The following is a 19,450-nucleotide window of genomic DNA, read 5'->3' as shown; positions in this document are numbered from 1 at the left end:
TTTCTGGAGTCTTTTTTCCTCTTTCAATGATTTTTTATTATTCATAACTTCATATACATATAACAAACATAATCATTATACATTTTACATATTATATAAAAAATGAAATGAAATACAAAACAAAATGAAAAAAAAAGAAAAAATAATAATTTCTGGAGTCTTGATCCCTTACATGCTCACATTCTTCTGCATAATAAAACAATGATAGACGTATAGGAGATCGAATGAGGAGAGGAAGATGAGGAGGGGCGGAGAAGGAAGAGAAAGAGGAGGAGGGGAAGGAGGGCCTATAGGCAGTGGCATACACAGGGGCCGGGGTTTTACAGGGGTTCAAACCCCCTTTTTTATACCCACCCCCCTCCCCCACCCCCTAAAAATTGTCGACTACTTTTTTTGCTTGTCAATTTTTTTTTGGGTGGTAATTAAACGACCTAAAATTGGTGGTGAAGACCTTTTGTCTTGGTTTTTGGTTTAAAAGTTCCTGCGTACACCACAGCACAGGAGTAGTAGAAAAAGAACTTGAGGAGGAGGAATAAGACGAGAGAGGAGAGAATAAGAGAAGAAAGAGGTATTCATAGAAACATGACAAGCAAAATGTTAAACAAAGCGACTAACATGATTTGAAATTTAAAACAGAAATTTAGGCAAAGCGGAATCTTTATAGTTTATTATACAATGAGGCCTATGTCAATTCTCGATGTTTCACTTTCCAGACCCTCACTGTCTTTCTTTTTTTTTCTTCCTCTTTATAATTCTGTTTTATCATTTCGCTTTCCCTATTTTTAAGTTCTCCCTATTCTGTGGCTTTTTTTCATTTGTTTTCCTCCCCCGATAGGGGGCCGTAGAAACTTCTGTCACCTGGATCTGCCTATTATGTCCATTCATTTTCCTTTACCTATTTATTTGGTCTGATAAACATGATAAAGGGCTTTATGCAAATTAAGAAAAAAATAACTTTCCTTCTATGCTCCCTCTTCCGACCCCCATTAGTTTTCTTCATCCTATTTTCCCCCTCTTTATTCCACAAAGCTCCTTTTCCCTATAGAGACCCTTTCCTTATTCCTTTGTTTTCTTCTGTGTTTGTTTTTTCCTTTTAGGGGGGGTGGGGGCATATGGACCGGGATCGACAATGCCGTGTAATTCCGCCAGGCTTACTTCTTCCATTTTTTTATCCCCCCCCCCCCCCCCGCCGTTTTTCACGAGGAAGGTAGTGCATCGCCGTTTCGCTTTTCCTTCAGATCTTTCCTCCCTTGCCCCCCACCACCTCCCCCGGTCCGTTCGCGTTGTTAGAGCTAAGCTTGGAGGTCGAGGCGCTATTATCTCGGGATTCGCGACATTGTGGCGTGAGATTTTTTGAACGAGAAAACCTAGATTGGCGTCGATAACGTGCTCTTTCTGTGTCAAAATATCCTTGGAAAATGGGGAGAAAGAAGAAGAAGCCGATGAGACCTTGGTGTTGGTATCCTTTATGAAGATCATTGAATCGTGTATATGTGTTTCAGTATAGATTTACTTTGCCTAAATGAATTCATTCCATTAATTTTAGTGATTGACATGATTGATATGATGCAGGTGTGCGTAATATTAATTCCGAGTGTGTGGATGTGTTGCCCCGTGCGTTGACCGTAGTGTTGTGTCGGTGCCCACTACAGCAGCTAGCAGCGAATGTTAGCGCCATGAAAATGATTGCAGAAACAATAAATCAGGCGTGCACAATCATATTTTTAACGTACATCGCAAATAACCGCACATAAAAATGCATTAACACCACCTAGACCAGTATATTTACGACAAAGATGCAGTTGAAATTTGACAGAGAAATGTGCGGAAAACTGTTGACTGTTGTGTTCAATTAAAATGCATCTATTTCGGACAATTACCTTCGGTCAGAAGTTGATTTTCATTTGGGCGTAAAATTCCACAGGCACAGGATTGATGAAATTTAATGGGATTCCTTTTGATAGTCAATCGCACATTATAGACAGCCTAAAATCATGTACTGAAAAACCGGATATGAATTGCGCATTGCAATGTAGGGACGTTCCCTTTTGGCAATCAGGGCTAAAAACATGACTGTCTTTGGTCGAAAGAGGGCCAGTGATCAATCAGTGACGATCAATGGCCGAAAGGAGCTTGTGTAAACAATCACCCCTGGCGGTCGTCGTAAAAAACGCGTAGAGAGAAAGTTAAGGGTACTTAGACAGCGATTTTGACAGCTGGAAACAGGTGTTGGTCATAAAATGCTCTCGTTGAATGTCCATTCGTAATAGGTCCATGATCCAAGGCAATGCACAGGCACTTGTTCACTGCAAACATCCTGCCTGTGGTGAATTTACAGGTAGGACTATGGTATGCCAATGCTGTACATAGCACACACTTTAAAAAATCATTAAAATATCATTTTTGTGACCCAAATTACTAATTTCCATACAGTTGCAATTTATTTTTCGTAAGTAAGTTTGGAATAATTTTTTATTCACTAGGGTGCTCAAAAACTTGTATTTTGGGCATATTTCTCTGTACGCCCTCTATTGGTGGAAAATAATATGGCAAGAAAATTTTCATTTTTCAATCTCTATTTTTAATTCAGAAAAAATAATTTAAAGAATTGAATTTACTTAAGAGCCAAGTTATATAATGAATAGCTGTAAAGAAAACTTACAGTGTAAGAAAATCAAGCATTTGTCCCATAGAAAAAGAAAATAAGCCAAACATTGCCACCCTTATTTTGCCACACATGGAGATGTAACTGAGATCAAGACTTTATCATAACCTTGTTCCAGGGCGCGACAAACCCGCTTGCCCAGGGCAAGTGAAAATGACGTGCGGGCAAGCACCTCTCAAAGTCAATTGCCCGATCGGGCAAGTGGTTGTTGCGTCTTTTTTTTCTGTACCGTTCCTCGTTTTTCCATAAATCATCCAAAATCCACACTCAAAATCATGAATAAGCCTTAAAAAATAGCGAGTAGCGCAGTTTCAAATTCCGAAATTGCGTTATTTTTTCTGTAGCACGTATTTCCATACATGGTATACATTTTCCCCCTTCCGATATCACAATTCTGTGATAAAATAATTGGAATTACACAGGAAATAAATCACAGAGTCTAGTAACCTCGCATTGGTGAGTTGTCATGTCATTCGGCTTTGCTTTTCAAAACGGCCTATTAACATCCAAAATAACTTGCCGTATTTGTTAATTATAACTTAAAATTCATTTGTTTCCCTTTTTGAGGGGATGAGGTAAATATCAGACAATAAATCATCAAACAAAGCTCCATCTATTTTACAAGGCCGGCGGGAGGCTCACACACGTGCGCATACTAGCTAGCCAGTCTGAGCTCTGTCTCTCTGCCAGAGCTCTGGGGGACAATTCGCTCAGTAAAGGCCTCAATGATGGTGATTTTCTGTTTCAGACAGAGTTTACATTTCGGGTATATTATTCAAAACTTCCAATAAAGTTTGATGATTTCTTCATTGTCATGTATATTTAAGTTATTAATGAATACATTCTCACCAAATTTAGACTCCCCCAAAGAGAAATGCAATTTTCGTAGAAGTCTGCGTTTTCAAAGAACTTCAGGAAAAGTTAGGGTATGTGGGCCTTTATTACATGGCCGGCCGAGTACAGGTTATTGTACTGGAATAGGCGAAGTAGAAATTAGATATTGAATTCATTTATATCAAAGTTCAACTCACAGTCACACCCACACACGCACACACACCCAAGAATAATTCATTAATAAGTGAACAGGTATTCCTCAAAATAGAAAAAAAAGTAGCATGTGAAAACATGTAAATATAATTATTGACCGAGTGGAACATCATAAAATGATGAAGAAAAGACTTGATGGTTTCCAACTAATTTTTTTTTTAAATCAAGGAAATATGGAAAATAAATGACCATTTCATGGATTTAAAGATGCAAAATGTGAAATTTAGCCACTCCACTTTTGATGATAAAATAAATTTTTCCGAGTCAATAAAGAGCTGAACATTTTTCACTGGCTTTCTTTATAGTTTCCAACTACAGTAAAATGAAAGCAATTCTAAGGAAATATGTTATGCAGGTAGCCATTTCATGGATTTAAAGATGCAAAATATGAAATTTTAGCAACTTTTGTTGAAGGGTTTTTTAAATCTTAAATACCCATAAAATTTCGATTTTTTTTTTTTCTCTAAAATAAACGTAAAGACTCAGGCCTACATTGCTGAAAATATCCTTTTCAATGTGTGTTCTTTTATACTGGACATGATTTTCAATTGTTATTTTGTATACCTTAATAAAAATAAGAGTAATGCCGTTATAATGAAAAAATTATTTAAAAAATTGGGCAAGCAGTTTTTTCTATCGGGCAAGCAATTTTTTTCATCACTTGCCCAACAGGGCAAGTGACGAAAAAAAATTTTGTAGAGGCCTGATTGTTCATTGAATGAGTGGGCACAGGCACAGCGCATGCATGTGCAACACTTCCATGGGATAATATTAATGGGACTAATGAATAATTAAAATAGAAAATACTTTTTCGAACAACAATAACAATGTCTCTTCTTTTGTACTGAACGTTTTTGTTGTTATGTATTGTGGGTTTCTGATGTGAATCCAAATTCCCCAGCACAGTGTAGTCTTGAGGACTCCATGATGATGTCTTTTAAAAAAAAATTGACATATACTTCATCATGGAGTCTTGAATCCCCTCCCATATATGAATAAGAGAGACATGTAAACACAGATGGATTTCCCTTGGATCCATCTTTTTTATTAAAAATCACGTAAATGGTTGTGATTTTATTATTCTCTAAACCTTCCTACGCCTAATGCATAAGAAGGTTTAAAAAAATATTCAATCAAAATATGAAAAAATAAAGGTTTTTCACCAGACCGATGTGTAGATCCCTCGATCCAAATGTACACAACGCAAATAAAATAGGGCCGTCCCTTGAACCGCTTACGTATGACGTACATCCGGTTAGCGTCGCCGTTTTTTGAAGAACAATTTATAGTTAAAAATTATTATTTTACAAGTAATAAAATTCATTACGTGATTATAAATAGTTAGCAGTATCATACTAATTATTTATAATCACGTAATGAATTTTATTATTTGTAAAATAATACTGTGAATTGATAGATTTAAGGGACAATAAAAGGACTTGCAACTTAAAGATAATAAAGTGCAAGGTAGCCTTTAGGATCAGGGCAGTTAGAGGATGGCAGGGATTACTGGCATTGAAGGAGGTTGCTGGGGGGGGGAATCCTTGAAAGGATATTCTTCGTCTTGTCCAAGAGATTGTTGCTAGTTGGAGGGTACATAGGCATTTGGTAAGGATATGCTCTTTAGTGTCTGCTTCAAGATTACACAGGGCAAAAGTTGGGTCTGTTCTCTTCCCAATCAAAGCTGGAATGCATGTGCAATTGTGGAATTTGTAGTTGAGAGTAAGGGATGTGCATAGTGTGGGGTGTCTTTTTGCAAAAGAGAACCTCTAATTAATATACTGAAAATTTACTGTTGTGATTATTAAACAATTAAAAAAGAGAAGGGTACAAACTCTGTGTGATATCCTATCAGCCAGACTGCAGAACCCTATGGCTATGCTAATGAGCAAATAAGCAAGCCAAGATTTATGCTGCAGTCATATCCCCCTATGGCGGCCATACGATGAGTAAGAAACAGCCATTTTATTTTTTATTTAAACCACCTATATGTAGCTAATACATGAAATGATAAAATGACTGTTTTTACTTGCTGTAAAGCCATCGTAGCCATAGGGGAATTGTTACTGAGCTATTATTCTAACCCTCTTGAGGCTGAATTCACCTCCCTACAAAAATTTTTGAATTGTAAGAATTTCTTAAAGAATTTAACCACTTTATCCTCAAGTGAAATCAAATATTCATTGCATTATGACATAGAGTAAAAGTTATTCTTCGTAATGGTCATTTATTTGGGATGAAGTATTTTGATAAATAAGTGTGTATTTTAGGCCTAATAAAGATGTCTCAAAGCAGAATTTTCTTCCTGTTGTGCAAAAAAAATTATTTTGAGCCCAAATAATGTCTATGTCATCATAAAGCTCATTCTCTGTACATTTGCACAATGTCACTCTTGATATGGCACCTTGGAAATTGGTCAGGATCCAACAATTAACATTAAGATACAAGACAAGATTTCTGAAATTTCTGAGGAGCATGAAATCCAGAGTTCTGATTTGTTGGATAATGTTTCAAAATAACATGCCGGGGTAATTTAATTTGGAGAAATTACCACATGGTGAGTGTGACCTTGGAGGGGCCAAGCATGAAAACCATTTCAATTTAGGTGGGTGTATGGTCTCTTTGACCAATCAGAGTGCAGTATTCTTCTTTTCAAGCTGCAAAATGTACTTCACCTTTTAATCAGCCTTCGCGGCTGTTGAATCTCGACACATGTCATATTTAGGGTGCATAACTCTAGAGTAACAGATATGGACAAAGTACAACTTATATGTTTATCTACCGGGATACAATCCGGTCAACCTGTATGTAAAGAGAAAACAGAACCTGAATCTAAATACAGATGTTTTAAGCCTCCATTCAGAAGCATCCATTACTGAATATCCATATGTTATGTTGAGGAGTGTAACTGTTTATTAGTACACCTGGGTTCTTGATGACCTTGGGTCACAGGAAGGTGAAAACAAAAGAGTTTCACCTCTATGTATATTTTGTGTTGCAAGGGGCTACTGACTAGGCAGTTCTACATGTACCTCGCATCATTTCCTGAATGAAGTCAACTGATCGGCATATTACGGGCACCTGTCGATAAGTCATGACTTGAAATTGCCAAAGAGCAATACATGTGTCTGACTGGCAGAGAGTGAAAGGGAGAATCTTTCAAAAGCATTATAAGCTAAGAATTGAAATTATAAAGAGAAATTACGTTCTTGTAAGTGAAGAATAAGGAAGAGAATTGCGAATGTAGGTGAATAAAGAAGCAATTCAGATCTAAATAAATCCACCTCCACTAAAATGAATCAAACTCTCAGGTGTCCTATCTCATCTGTCTATTGGCCAATGTACTCTGTCAATCCGTCAATAAACGTTGTAATCCTCCTCTCACTATAGCTGTACCTTGTAGTATTTAAAAAGGGAATTCATTCCCTTGTTACCTCGAGATAACAGAGAAAGATTATAAAGGCAGGTATCTTAATATGCCCCTAAATGTTCAGTGTAGACTGTATAGTTTTAGATTTAGTCTATCTATTGACTTGCTCCCATCAAAGTATGGAACTTTCATTAATGATGCGTACACAGGAAAATGAAAACAGCTCATTCGTCTCGCATCTATCCAAAAATACTTGATCATCACAACTATTCCTTGTCCTGGGCACTTGTTCTTGCACAAAATGTATTAATGAATCCCCATGTTTTTAGTCCTTGGGTCCATCTTACAAAGATTTTCAATTGATCCAATCAATCGCAACTATGGAAAGCCAGGAAAGTCAACATATGAAATGCATGTTTGCTCAAAAAAATTGTAGATATGAATGCATATCCATAAATTCATTGATTTCTTGACAATTTGGGGTGTTCTCCTTTGTTTACAAAGGACATTTTGTAAATTTCCTGTAGAAAAAAATTATGACCATGATGGATTTCCATAGTTATGATTGATTGGATCAATGTAACTCTTTGCCGGACGGGCCCTGCTGGATATACAACTTTGAGATGCAGACAATCAAGGGATCTACTGTCTGTACTGAAAGGATAACTGAGGGAAGTTTTAACAGTAGAAAAACAAGGTTGTCGGCTCGTCCCCAGTTTTCCTTAACCCTGAATAATGTGTGTCAGGTACTGCAACCGAGTGTTTGATGAAGAAAAAATCCTGATACAACACCAGAAAGCGAAGCATTTTAAATGCAATATATGTTACAAGAAACTCTACACTGGCCCGGGGCTAGTCATTCACTGTATGCAGGTAGGTAGGAGCCGTATCAGGTGGGAGGTTCTTAGAATTCCATGTAGTAGCCCTTGGCAATCCCCCCGTAGATTATGTTACATCAAATTTGTATCTTTTTTTATCATGTAAAAAGTATGGTTCATATTGTAGAGGGGAAAAAACCTTATTTCCTCTTTTACCTTACATTTGTTAGTATTTTATTGCAATGTTTTTAGATTGGGTGTTTTCTTCCTTAACCAAGTTTGCTTCTATCAGGTACTGTAACAGGAGTTTTGAAGATGAAAAAGTCTTAATATTTCACCAGAAAACCAAGCATTTTAAGTGCCACATTTGTTACAAGAAGCTATACACAGGTCCAGGATTAGTAATACATTGCATGCAGGTAAGGTACCTCTGTTTCCAGGAAATTCTTGAAAGTGGTTATACAGATGTATCTGTTCTTAAAAAATGAATTGACATTTTTGTAGATGCCTGCATGATATTTTTTAAACTGAACACCTCAATGAAATTTCTATATCGTTCGGTCTTTAACTTCTTGACAGAGGCAGTTGACCATCCTTGGTTTTCCTGGAAAATTAACACTTGGAAAAAAAAATGAATTTATGAATTGCTTCTTTACAATGATTAGGTACTGTATTGAATGGGAGCAGATAAAAACTTGTGTCCATTTCTCATTTGTATCACTTTTTTTTAGATTTGCATTATCCACTTTTCCAAATATGCTGAAATTATAGTTATCAAAAGATTAGTCCCATCTCACCATTAAGTTGAAACAAATATCAATCTGTTGTTAACAACACCAAAAGGTTGGACTTTTTTCTTCAGAGGGATATTTCAAAATCTATTAAATATGCATGCATTGTCCATGAAATTATGTATTTAAAATTTATAACCTAAAGGGAATCCATTATTTCTTTATTGTCTTCATAATGAGATCAAAAGTACTGTTTATTTACTGTGTGGTTTACTAGTTCCGGTCTAGATAGTCATGCATGATATAAGCCAAGTTGATGTACTCCAGTTACCGAGTATAATTGTTTCTTTTTCTCCCGTACATTTCCATCTTTCATTCACTACAGGTTCATAAAGAGAATATAGATAAAGTTCCTAATGCACTACCTCACAGACAAGATACTGAAGTGGAGATCTATGGAATGGAAGGTATTCCAGAGAAGGATTTAATAGAACACCAAAGACAACTAGGTGAGCTGGGGAAAAAATGAAAACAAAGTAAAATTTTTTAAAAAAAATAAATGAAATAGAATCTTAAGAAATAATATATTATTTTTGCAAGATGAATTCCCTTAACTTTGCTCCTGGATTTCAATTGTGTTTTGTATTGAACCTAAAGGTACTTGAAAAGGTTACTTTGCAACTTTCTCAGGCTTTTTTTAAATTTTTTTTTGGCGGGATGGGGGTGGGGGTAAAATATAAGGTGCAGCTATCAATGATGTCTGATTTCTTGAGAAAATCTTTAAGCTCTTGGGTAATTTGTGCCTTTCATATTATGTGGATTTGACGTCACTTGGCAAAGAAAAACATTGATTTTGCCAAATTTGAGATCTGAATACCCTTGTGAGACTTGCTTGATTGGAATTATTACCGTACTCCTATTCTTTCATAATTTTACAATTTGTATATTATGCTACTCTCTTTCCACAGCACAACAAGCCAGCAAGCAAGCAGGTGGTGGTGGAGGGGGTGGGGGAGGATCAGGTGGTAGTGGTGATAAACCTGGTCCCAGTAGCCAGCCCCAGGTAGGAACAACGCCAGCCTCGGGACCAGCAGGGATACCAGCCATGCCAGGTATGCCAGGAATGCCCGGTATGCCTGGTATGCCAGGTATGCCACCCAGGGGAGCGTTGAATATACCTGGTATACCGGAGATGCCCCCGCCTCCGATGCCACCGGCAGGGTTCCCTGCTATCCCCCCTCTACCGGGGATGCCCCCCTTTGTTCCGCCTGGAATGCCAATGAGATTTCCTGGGTGAGTCTGTAGGATTGATAGAATTTAACCCTTTTGTGTTATTGTTGACTAACTTGAAAATTCATCTTTAAAATGTTTTATTTTGACATTTGAATTCCAAAATAATACTAAAGATTAACGTAATAATTGTGCAGTTTTGATATTGAAGTATTACAACATTTTTGAATAATTTATTTGTATGTTCTATTTTAAGACTAATTCTTTGAGCTGTTTGGTGTTATAAATAAATGAGAATCACAATGAGGATAATGTGTTTTAATATTACTGTACAATGTCAATGTAACATTATCCATTATGTGTCACATTTTTCATGGAAAGGTCACCGATGCTTCCAAGGCATCCATCTAGGTAATAACAAATTCCAATATTCCAGGGCCCGTATTCCATAAACAAGATAAGCTTTTTGCTTAAGTTTGAGAAATTTGCCTTAGCATCTTGCTTGTCTAAGAAATCTTCCCTAATGATATTCTATAAACTTTAAGACATTTCGAGTCAGACGATATGGCTAAGCCAAAGTCTCAAATTCTATGATGTCATGAGAAAATTGCAACGTCACGCAACTTTTGTCGCGAACGTAACAGCTGCTCCGCGGTAAAAAGTCTGTTTTTTATGTGTTAGAAAAAAACGGAAGGCCAATTTCACTAAAGGAGAGAAAATTATGCTAATAGCAGAAATGTGAGAGAGGGAAGAGATCTTGGGGCCAAAGCTTGATACATGTATGTTTCAGGTTAAAGAAAAGGCATGGGCGGAAATTGCCTTGAATCTAAAATATTTAGGACAACTCACAACTGTCAGTTGGGGCTAAATTCTTAGCCATGTTGTTTTAAGAAAAGTTGCTTAGCCATTCATCCTATATCTGTCTTAGTCGCGCAAAAACACTTAGCCAAATTCTAAGACAAAATTCTTAGCCAATTCTTAATGGAATACACATTTTGGCTAAGAACTTTGTCTTAGACAGAAAATAAGACAAAATGCGGACATTTTTTACTTAAGCTTGCTTATCTCGTTTATGGAATACGGGCCCAGTACTTTAAGACCATATACAGTCATAAAATGATGGGAAGTTCGATCATAGCCCGAGCAGCACCACAGGAGGGCCAAGGGAGGCAGTCGTTCCCCCATCCCTCTTTCTTGATTGTCTAAGAGATAACGGCAATGCAAGTCTTAATCCCAGCGCAATTCACAATGTATGTGACTCTACTGCACAAAGATCTGATTGCAACAAGCTGCCAAACGCATCTCAGTGCAATCGCATCGCATGCCAGTGCACATATTGCAACAATTCTGCAATGCGATGGATATCCATGGTGCCTCTTTTGTGCGTATGTTGTCTGTGCTGCATCAATACAGCGAATGGCCCATGATGCATTCTTCTAGGAAAAATGTGATTGGCTGAAATTATCAAATTCGCAGAGAGATTTGACATGTCAAATGTCTGAGATTGGGTCTGCGATCCTACTTCAACTATTAAAGCTGGTAGCTGTTGCAACGCATTGTAGGTTGGCACTTACTTTGTGAATTTGTTGCGATCGGATCTTGGTGCAATTGTGTTTTGCATAGTGCGCGCTGGGCTTTAATCTGTACTACCTTATTTTTTATTGAGAAAAGTCATTTTCTGGTCATCTTGCCTTCTTTGTCATACTACCCTGGCGCTGCTCCTGAAATTTTAAGGTTTTAAAATAGAAATGATCAGAAAAACTTCCCTGTCAGTATTATGTGAAAGTTATTTTAAAACTATTCTGCTCCCTTCTAATTTACATGTTAACGTGTAAACCTGATGATAATGTATCCTGATGATAAAAGTAAGGTTAATGTACACCATAGGTGATGGTGTGCATGAATTGATATAAACAAAATTTGAATTGAGACGAACACGTTGGAATTGAGATGAACAAGTTTCTCATAGATTTTAAATAAGGTTTCAAAAGAGTCTGCATGTTTTGATTTGCAAGTTTCCCATTTATATTATTCAATCGTTGATAAATTCTTTGAGATATTTAATGCTGTTGAATGAGGATTTTTCTCAAGAATTTGGTTGAATTTTTAGGGAGACATTGTGATTTTAGTCTGCTAAAGCCACATCATCCATGCTGTCTAATCCATGCATGTACAAAATATATGTCTCACCAATTCAATCCCTATGTGAACAGTAAAAAACAAAATAGAAACAGGTTTTATTGCTTCTGTGCAATGATTGCTTTTACAGTGGTGAATGTTGCATGTCTTGATAACTCTATGGCTTTGGTTTAGCTGCATTCTGCAAGCTGATACTCATTCTAACCTTTCATTTCATTGCATCAATGCATTGCATTTTCTAACAAAGTAGCGAGATAAATCGGTGTTATTGTTCTACTAACCAACACCTGTGCTCGATGTAGTTATTTATATCATTAGTACACTATTGTCTCTGGCTTGTTTTTATTCATAGAATGCCGATGCCACCCATGCCTCCACAGTCCATGATGCCCATGGTTGCGGGCCAACCTGGTGCTCAAGTCCCCATGCCCGTCTCAGCAGCAGCGAGGATGCCTACATCGACCGCCATGCCATCAATACCTCCCATGCAGGCAACGTCGGCTGCAGCCACACCTTCAACTCGTCCTCCGCCTCCAGCCCCGCCAGCTGCAAAGCCTCTTTTCCCCAGTGCTGCTGCAGTAAGCAATCAGCATTTTTTTTTTTACAACTGCCTAGTAATAGTATCTATCTAGTTTTCTTCTATCTGTATATCTAGCTGTCTGTATATACCAATATACTCTATCTGCCTATCTATGTATCTTCATGTGTCTTATCTACTTTACTATAATTCTATCTATCTCTGTCTTTCTCACTATCTCTCTAGCTATCTGTCTCTCTATCAATCTATCTATTTCTCTTATGTGATGCTGTTGAGGGCAGTTATCAAATTAAAGTTCAGGTGGATGTTTCATAAAGCTGTTCGTAAGTTAAGAGCAACTTTAAAAACAACTGGTGATACTTTTTTGTAATAAATGATATTGAATTGACGATTGTTTAGCGCGTATGAGAAGGGTTTACAAGTCATACTTAAAGTCACTCTTAACTTAAGAACAGCTTTATGAAATGGCCCCCAGGTAGATTCTCTGTTCTTTTTGATCAGTCGCTCATTGGTAACTGTTAAAGCGCTAACCTATCTATCTTGCATATGAATGTATGACTTGTTCGTTTGTAAGAATTAAGATTGTTTTAACAGTGTGAATAAAATAGAACCCTGATATCAAAGTGTTGATCTGTCATGAGCCAATTCTTTTATTTTAGATTTTATTTATTGATTAATTTATTAATAATGTCAATTATTGGAAGTTGATGTAATACGGGAATATCTGCAAAGTGATACTCTACATCTAGGGTCATAAAACTGATTTGCGGAGCTGATAAAAATATGAAATCAGTTGTGAAAAACTTAGCATTTATCTCTATGGTTTGTGTAATCATGCTTGGATCAATCTGCTACTAAGCATACATTTTACACTTCAATTTTAGAAATACTCTGAAGAAAGATTCGTAATGCTTCCTCATTTGATATAAACTCTGTGTGACATCTTCCTCCCTTCTAGACGGCTACATCAGCAGCGAATTCACCTGGTCCTAGTGCTGTCTCCAAGCCTGACATCGTAGCTCCTCCCATGGCACCCTCCAAACCAACATTCCCAGCGGCAGCTGCAGCATCTGCCCCGCCAAAACCAGCTACATCATCGGTTGCTGCATCCGCACCACCATCAACATCATCGTCCTCAACGTCATCATCACAGCCACCTGACCCTAAGCCGCCTGCTTCAAGGTCAGGCAGCAGTAAGAGCAAGGCCAGCACTATCAACACAAGTTCAAATAGTAATATAATACATCCTGATGATGAGAGGTCATTGGTAAGTAGAGAACCGATTCTCAGTCTGATAAATTGGCCAGAAACAAAGGTTGGTCCTACAGTTGTTTGTTTATATTTGTGTTGTGGCTTTTATTTTGTTTACACCAAAAGGATATATGGTCAAATGAAATGTGTTTCAGACTGTCAGTACCCCTGTTTTTCATTGAGGGTGTTCATAGAAACCTTTGGTACATTCTCAAACAATACTTGGTGTGAAAAGAATTATGTTCAGGTATTATTTCCTACGAGGTGTAGAATGATACATTAGCGTATAATCCAACTTTACATTTTGGAGATCAACTGAAAGTATGGTTGATATAGTGCCCTTTCTCATACTACCATTCAACATACAATCTGAGAGATGAGTTTGTGTTTATTTGACCTTTTACAAAAAATATCATTTTCACCTGGATTACAGATGCATGTATACATTGATAGACGGCTTCACCATTGTATACTTTGCACACATACGGACTTGAATTTGCACCAATCTATCTCCATTCATTTTAAATTGTTAGATGGAGCAAATTAAATAATAAGATGGCCATTTTATAGATGGTGTCGGGTCGTTAATTGTCTTGTTTGTACAAGTACTCGGTTACATACTCAAAGTTATTTCCTAATGATTTATTTATCTCTCTCTTTCTCTATTTCCTCCTTGGTCATATTTGTCGTTATAACATACAGGAAGAGATGCGAGCTTGTGAAGAGAAGTACAAGAAAATCACACCTGTGGTTCCAACATTGCCACCCCCGCCACAACCCCCTACGCTCCCCTCGTCAATAGCCCCTCCGTCTTCTGCACCCCAGCAGCCACCCCAAGGACCACCCCAGGGTCCACCCCAGTCAAGCATGGGTGGTAGCATGCCAATGCATCCCTCCATGAGGCCTCCAATGCCCCCTATGGGTCATCAAGGTGAGAACTGCATCCAGGGACCCCTCTCATAATTATTCATTGATTTTGTTCTGTCTAGCTGCTCCTGTAAGGGACCCATAACATGAAGCTTAAAGGACAAGTCCACCCCAACAAAAAGTTTATTTGAATTAAAAGAGAAAAATACAACAATCATAAATTAGAAAGTTATGACATTTTGTAAAGTTTTGCTTAATTTCACAAAACAGTTATATACACATCCTTGTCAGTATGCAAATGAGGAGAGTGATGACATCACTCACTATTTCTTTTGTATTTTATTATATGAAATGTGAAGTATTCCCATTTTCCACCTGTTTTCCTATGAAACAACGATTAATTCCTCCCTGAACATGTGGAATTGGCATTGTTTAATATATATGTATGGTTCAATCAAGTTGGTCCTTATTGTCAAATCTGTAAAAAATGAAATATTGTATAATTCAAACAATAAAAGCAAAACAAATAGTGATTGAGGGACATCATCGACAGTGACATTTGCTTGCACTGAGTTGTGCATATCACTGTTTGTGGAAACTGTAAAATGTCATATCTTTCTTTTTTTACAGCCGATTTTGATGAAATTTTCAGCATAATGCTTGTTTGATTTTTCTCTATTTATTCAAATCAACATTTTTCTGGGCTGGACTTGACCTTTAACGATTGATTATAAGGCTGATTTTGCGATTGATCATACACGAAACAAGACTTAATCAATCCTTGAAATTAACCCTATAAACCATCGTTAAGCTTTATGTTCCTGGACCTGGGGATCCCTTGAAGATATCAGTTGCTACAGAATGAAATAATCAATGAATGATTTAATGTTTCTCCTTTTTATAAGTTTTTATGTAAAGTGAGCTGCATACAAGTTAAATTCTTTTTGGACCACAGAAATTTGTAAGGCTTATAACCTGTATATAACATGTATTTTGCATAATATTGTCTAAAAATGCCTTGAATTAGATAAATATTCTATTTACAGAAAGTAAACCTATCAAGTTTACCTGTATTTGCTATATGCTTGCTGTGTTAGTGACCCCTGTCTTCTTTTTTTTTTGCTAAACCATGCAAAGTCTCTGTTTTAAAGTTGCTAAAATGTAAATTCCTGTGTTACATACTTTCAAAAAACAGATACATTTGGATGAAAATGATACAATGCTGAGGGTTGCTCTCAAACTGCCAATGTTTATGTTTATATTATAGGATCTACAGCTTGATATTGTAATTTTTGTATTTTTTCATATTTTCTACAGGCCCAATGGGTATGCCTCCACAGCGAATGATGCAAATGGACCAAAGGGGTAGGTTATTATTAACTATTTAACTTCAATAGAAATCAATTTTGAAGGCTCTTCTGTAAACCAGTTTTTAGTTTGCCCATGTTCCTCAGGGCCCCGTCTTCCAAAGTTTTGCAATTAATCCGATCAATCACAACTATGGACGGCCAGCAACGTCAACATCTTTTACGCATGTTTGTTCAAAATATTTTCAAACGATGATATATATTCATACATTCATTGTTTTCTTAAAAATTCACTGTGCTTCTCTTTGTTTACAAAGGACAATTTGCAAAGTTCCTGTGGAAAAAAATATGACACTGATGGATTTCCATAGAGTTACAATTGATTGGATCAATTGTAGCTCTTTTTGTCTCACCTGCGAAGCAGAGTGAGACTATAGGCGCCGCTTTTCCGGCGACGGCGGCGTCAACATCAAATCTTAACCTGAGGTTAAGTTTTTGAAATGACGTCATAACTTAGAAAGTATATGGACCTAGTTAATAAAACTTGGCCATAAGGTTAATCAAGTATTATTGAACATCCTATTAGAGTTTCAGGTCACATGACCAAGGTCAAAGGTCATTTAGGGTCAATGAACTTAGACCATGTTGGAGGGATCAACATCGAAATCTTAACCTGAGGTTAAGTTTTTGAAATGTCATCATAACTTAGAAAATATATGGACCTAGTTCATGAAACTTAGACATAAGGTTAATCAAGTATCACTGAACATGAGTTTCACGTCACATGACCAAGGTCAAAGGTCATTTAGGGTCAATGAACTTTGGCCGAATTGGGGATATCTGTTGAATTCCCATCATAACTTTGAAAGTTTATGAATCTGATTCATGAAACTTGGACATAATAGTAATCAAACATCACTGAACATTTTGTGCAAGTTTCAGGTCTCATGATTAAGGTCAAAGGTCATTTAGGGTCAATGAACTTTGGCCGAATCGGGGGTATCTTTTGAATTACCATCATAACTTTGAAAGTTTATTGGTCTAGTACATTAAACACAGACATTAGAGTAATCAAGTATCTCTGAACATCCTGTGCGCGTTTCAGGTCACATGACCAAGGTCAAAGGTCAATGAACTTTGGCCGAATTGGGTGTATCTGTTGAATTACCATCATAACTTTGAAAGTTTATGGATCTGATTCATGAAACTTGTACATAAGAGTAATCAAGTATCACTGAACATCCTGTGCGAGTTTCAGGTCACATGATCAAGGTCAAAGGTCATGTAAGGTCAATGAACTTTGGCCATGTTGGTGTTTTTTGTTGAATAACCATCATATCTCTGTAAGTTTATTGGTCTAGTTCATAAAAAGTGGACATAAGAGTAACCATGTATCACTGAATATCTTGTGCGAGTTAGAGGAGTATTCAAAGTCAGCACTGCTGCTATATTGAACCGCGTGATGCAGGTGAGACGGCCAGAGGCATTCCACTTGTTAAGATAAGGCCTTTACATTCCTAAACTTGGAAAAATCTCTTTGTGCACTTTTTTGTGACCAAAACATCATGAACTCTCAGAAATAAACCTAATCATATCTGTTGTCCTTTCTTCTTGTTTCGTTTGCTCTGAGATCTCTGTTGATATTTATTTCATAATGTTGGTCTGTTCTTACTCCATCAGGTGGTGGTATGCCTCCAAACATGCCACAGTTCATGCCGTCAGGCCCGTATCCAGGTATGCCCGGAATGGGTATGAACGGTGGACCAGGCATGCAGGGGGGACGCCCACCTAACATGCCTCCCAACATGCACCCCGGTATGCCCCCTCATATGATGCCTGGTCGAGGAGGAGGAGGCGGTCAGATGTATTGAGGAGGATATGCATCAACGGTCAGAAGAGCCACCAGGGAATCCAGAGGCCATCTTGAGAAGGTTGGACTTAAAATGTACATAGTTTGGTTATTGTAATTCCAGATTTAACCGTCACTTCTCTGTGCCCGTAATTTGTCCTCTTTTTGATGTGCACCCAGAACCGCCATGTGACAATCGGTTGGTAGATGATGATATCGACACCAAGAGATTCTGCTGTGATTTCATCTGCTATATTCACTCTGACTAGACATTGTTGAACATCTCTGTAATTCAGGTTTGAGCTAAACTATGTATTATTGATATTCGAATCATCATCAGCTTGTGATGGGCTTCGTGCAAAACAGGTTTGAAATGTAATTTCTAAGATCTCTTGTCGGACTATGAGGTACTACAAGATTTCAGGTTTGTCAGATATGCATAATGTATTAAACTTTAAAATATTCTTAAAAGGGTTCATTTCAGTAGAAGAGAAGGTCTTTGCTGGCCAAACCTCTGTACCAAAGTTGATTGTACAACATTTGCGGCATGACATATATACATGTACATGAAGACATAATACCTTGAAAGACTGAACTTCAAAAAAATTTTGGATGCTGAAGTTCATTATCAAAATCTTTTAGATCAGGAAGTCAGAATTTGGCTGTGTACGAAAAAGCATTGCTTTACCTATTTCAATGAGTTTTGTCAAATATCTTACTCCTCACACAAAAATTGAAATTCATCAGAGTTTGTAAAGTAGGTAGAATTCAATCTGAATAATATTTTGATTCAATATTGGTTTGTATGCTGATCCACCTTGCATTATACATCATGCTAAAAAAATGAAATGCCTAATATGTTTATTTCTATTCAATTTTAAGTTGGAATTTACTTTGATTTGTTATTACTCAACAATTGAGTCTGCATTATGCGATGTTCATTCAATGGTAAGGCTGGTAAGGCAATTATCACTCAGAATTTTTTATAAGAAGAATCAGTTAATGAAAGGATTTGTTATAAATCTATAGTGTGATGAAGTAAAATTCCATTTTATTGTAATAGAGTTTCTTAAATATTCATTTCAAATGCAAGTAATGGCAGGTGAGGTAGGCTTATGCCTGGGTCTTTTTTTAAACCAACACTTACCTATTGTGTACTTAGTTTTAATAGTAATCTGCACCTAAGGTCTCTCTACCATGAGTAAGTACATGATTTGAAATATTTTGAGATTGTCCATTATCAGTGTCTAAATTAATGATATTTAAAGGTCAAGTCCACCTCAGAAAAATGTTGATTTGAATCAATAAAGAAAAATCAGACAAGCACAATGCTGAAAATTTCATCAAAATCGGATGTAAAATAAGAAAGTTATGACATTTTTAAGTTTCGCTTATTTTTAACAAAATAGTTATATGAACGAGCCAGTTACATCCAAATGAGAGAGTCAATGATGTCACTCACTCACTATTTCTTTTGTTTTTTATTGTTTGAATTATACAATATTTCAATTTTTACGAATTTGACAATTAGGACCTCCTTGCCTGAAGCACAAAATGTTAAAATAATGGAATTTCACGTGTTCAGGGAGGAATGAAACTTCATTTCACATGACATTGACGAGAAAATAAAAATATTTC

The 19,450-nt window shown here is 36.9% G+C and overlaps 1 protein-coding gene across 3 annotated transcripts; it reads left to right on the top strand.

The window, feature by feature from the left end:
* The first annotated feature begins 1,390 nt into the window (after positions 1 to 1,390).
* LOC121423257 (BUB3-interacting and GLEBS motif-containing protein ZNF207-like) lies at positions 1,391 to 19,142 on the top strand. Of its 3 annotated transcripts, none has more exons than XM_041618584.1 (10): positions 1,391 to 1,459; positions 8,193 to 8,319; positions 9,017 to 9,140; positions 9,600 to 9,924; positions 10,243 to 10,272; positions 12,353 to 12,578; positions 13,497 to 13,805; positions 14,492 to 14,720; positions 15,974 to 16,021; positions 17,644 to 19,142. In XM_041618584.1, exons 1-10 carry the CDS (start codon positions 1,419 to 1,421, stop codon positions 17,832 to 17,834), a joined length of 1,650 nt encoding a protein of 549 aa, XP_041474518.1. In that variant the 5' UTR covers positions 1,391 to 1,418; the 3' UTR covers positions 17,835 to 19,142. The 3 variants fall into 3 exon arrangements, with proteins under 3 accessions (XP_041474518.1, XP_041474519.1, XP_041474520.1); XM_041618585.1 differs by lacking the exon at positions 8,193 to 8,319 and adding an exon at positions 7,829 to 7,955; XM_041618586.1 differs by lacking the exon at positions 10,243 to 10,272.
* Positions 19,143 to 19,450: the final 308 nt, after the last annotated feature.

The sequence above is a fragment of the Lytechinus variegatus genome, chromosome 10, assembly GCF_018143015.1.
Source record: "Lytechinus variegatus isolate NC3 chromosome 10, Lvar_3.0, whole genome shotgun sequence".
In the NCBI taxonomy this organism is placed as follows: Eukaryota; Metazoa; Echinodermata; class Echinoidea; order Temnopleuroida; family Toxopneustidae; genus Lytechinus; species Lytechinus variegatus.
The sequence above is the reverse complement of the archived record's forward strand: the minus strand, read 5'-3'. Positions and strand labels throughout refer to the sequence as shown.

What these genes read in the sequence shown, in the direction of transcription:
- LOC121423257 (XM_041618584.1), top strand. Translation starts at nt 1,419, where the DNA reads ATGGGGAGAAAGAAGAAGAAGCCGATGAGACCTTGGTGTTG. An exon ending in CCGATGAGACCTTGGTGTTG is followed by an intron (nt 1,460 to 8,192) that starts GTATCCTTTATG and finishes TGCTTCTATCAG; the next exon opens with GTACTGTAACAGGAGTTTTG. An exon ending in ATGCCAATGAGATTTCCTGG is followed by an intron (nt 9,925 to 10,242) that starts GTGAGTCTGTAG and finishes TTTCATGGAAAG; the next exon opens with GTCACCGATGCTTCCAAGGC.